Source organism: Trachymyrmex septentrionalis, unplaced genomic scaffold, assembly GCF_001594115.1.
Source record: "Trachymyrmex septentrionalis isolate Tsep2-gDNA-1 unplaced genomic scaffold, Tsep1.0 scaffold51, whole genome shotgun sequence".
Lineage (NCBI taxonomy): Eukaryota > Metazoa > Arthropoda > Insecta > Hymenoptera > Formicidae > Trachymyrmex > Trachymyrmex septentrionalis.
Genome location: NW_017305683.1, coordinates 1,590,886 through 1,593,273, shown reverse-complemented (window position 1 = coordinate 1,593,273; position 2,388 = coordinate 1,590,886). Strand labels below are relative to the sequence as shown.

Here is a 2,388-nt window from a genome sequence, read left to right as displayed (position 1 = left end):
TATACGATATAGTTGCTTTTACTTTTATTAGTAACAGTGCTTCTTCCTCGTTTTCCTTTAGCATTAAAATGATTTGTTGAACTTGAATGATGCAAGTTATAATTGCTATCAATACATTCGAAAGAAAATTTATCCTTAGAGAAAATTTTTTTATAAATAAAACAATTTTTTTTTATCTTATTTGAATTGTATTATTATATTTATTAATTATTTAATTTGTTTAATAATTATTATGTTTATAATAATTATAAATAATTTTTAATTTTATTTTATAATTTTAAAATTCGATTAGAAAAAACAATTAACATGCCAGTTTTCATCAATGTAGATTAACTGTAATCCAAGTTTAACTTATTTTACACCTTTTACTACATAAAGACATGAAAATTCGTTTAATGACGCAAGCAACTTAATTACTTTAACAATTAAAACAGAAATAATTAATCGAGAAATAAAAAATTCATCAATGACTAGAAAAATTAGAAACCGCAATGTCAATCACATGAATCTGAAATTGAATAAGTAGTTACCAAGAATTAATACAAATTGCCGGAACATTTGTCGGATTTCACTGTCGCCTCTAACCGCAATTATCATAATTGTGATGATACCTGCTCATCATGAACGATATTCATCACGACGGGGACTCGTGGGAGGCTAGTCGGTGAGTGTAACGACAGTTTTCAAGGTAATGCGGGGGTCTTGAAGTGGGTTGAGGCTAGAGACTCTCATCTTTTTATATAACAGCATCACGCGGTGCATGAATCTTTTTACAGTCCGGCGAAAGTAAGACGGTACCGAGTTGATTCCGCTTAAGAATACTACGTGACCAGCCTTCTCGTTTAATTATACGCTTGGTAGACCTTTTACACCTGCAGTTCATATACTGATTTACAGTTTAGGATGATTTCTCTATAATCATGCTTTGATTTAATAAGAATTATAAATCATAGAGTATCTGTTATATCTCAAAATGCTTCTCTTCTTTTTTAATCCATTTTAATTTTTAAATAGTAGTATCGCGCGAGAGTGTATTAAAAGTTTGAATATTAGTTTAACATAACGGCTCTATAATAATGTAGCTGTTTATTAAATAGTTCGAAGTTAATTTTGATTACATAAACTTTATTGGATCATATTTACGGAGAATAAATTAAATTTCTAATTTAACAATTATTATATTTGCGTCGAAATTATTTTTAGTCTCTTTTTGACGAACAATCGATTTCACACAAAATCTGTTTTCCCCTCAGACGATGTTCCTTACATCTGGACGTCTGGACGTCTCTGCGACTTCAAGGGTTGCGAGAACCGACGCGACCTCGAGCCCAAGTCTTTGTACGGTTGGTTCTGGTCGGCGAATCGCGAGAAGATGGCACCCACTAACCAAGCACCGAATGGTTGGGGTTTCAATCCGTGGTCGCAGACCGGCCACAAGAAGGTCAGGCAGCCGGATAATGCCGAATATGACATCAATGGCACCAACGAATCCTGCTTGTCCGTCTTGAACAACGTTTATAACGACGGCATCGCTTGGCACGACGTCGCGTGTTACCATGAGAAACCGTTCGTCTGCGAGGACTCTGAGGAGTTGCTCAACTACGTGGCCAGCACCAACCGCGGTATTCGCCTCTAAAGCGATCGCGGTCAGTCGACACCTACGTGGTGAACATGCGATCGTCCATCAGCGTCATATCAGCACTCACTTTCCTTCTGTACTTCCCGTCGCGGAGTCGATGAGACACGTGCCAAATATAAGGACGCGGGCAATTCTTCTCAGATAATTATAGAGAATCCTTTAGAAACGTGTTAGATGTAGCAAAAAAAAATTTCATGATATTTCTATAACTAAAATTTACGAACGTTATCTTTTTATAATTATATTTTACAATAAAATACAATTTTATATAATGTTTTTTACTAATTGTATCATTCGAAATAAAAGCTTGCTAGGATTATGATTTTGTAATCTATTCTTATGGATTTTTTTTATTAATTCATACATCACTGCCGATTTTTGTATGATTTCTATTGAATTTCTATGACTATGTAAAGCTTTTGTATCCTTAGCCTTTTCTCGTTGCGTTATAAATAATAAAATAAAAAAAAAACGATTTATGGGATGTGCGCTTAACATAGGAAAAATGACTTTGCTGAAATAAAAATCAGCTTACTACAGATCTAAAAATAATTTTGTTGAGCTATCAAAATAATGATGTAAAACGCTAATCGTTGATGACGAATGCTGCAGAAAATTTTAACATTTTAGCAACTAGTTTTAGTGCCCTATATAATTATTTTTTTCGATATTCCAAACAAAATTATTTTCAGATCTGTATCTAGCTAAATTTTTAGATATTTCAGCAAAACCGTTTTTTTCTGTGTATT

General features: G+C 33.3%; 1 protein-coding gene across 1 annotated transcript in view; it reads left to right on the top strand.

Annotated features, from left to right (window-relative positions):
* LOC108751649 overlaps positions 1-1,958 on the top strand; it is a 17,809-nt gene extending 15,851 nt beyond the window's left edge. The window contains exon 4 of the mRNA XM_018491934.1: positions 1,254-1,958. Within this exon, the coding sequence (XP_018347436.1) occupies positions 1,254-1,636 (383 nt within the window). The 3' untranslated portion in view covers positions 1,637-1,958. The remainder of the gene's footprint in view (positions 1-1,253) is intronic.
* Positions 1,959-2,388: the final 430 nt, after the last annotated feature.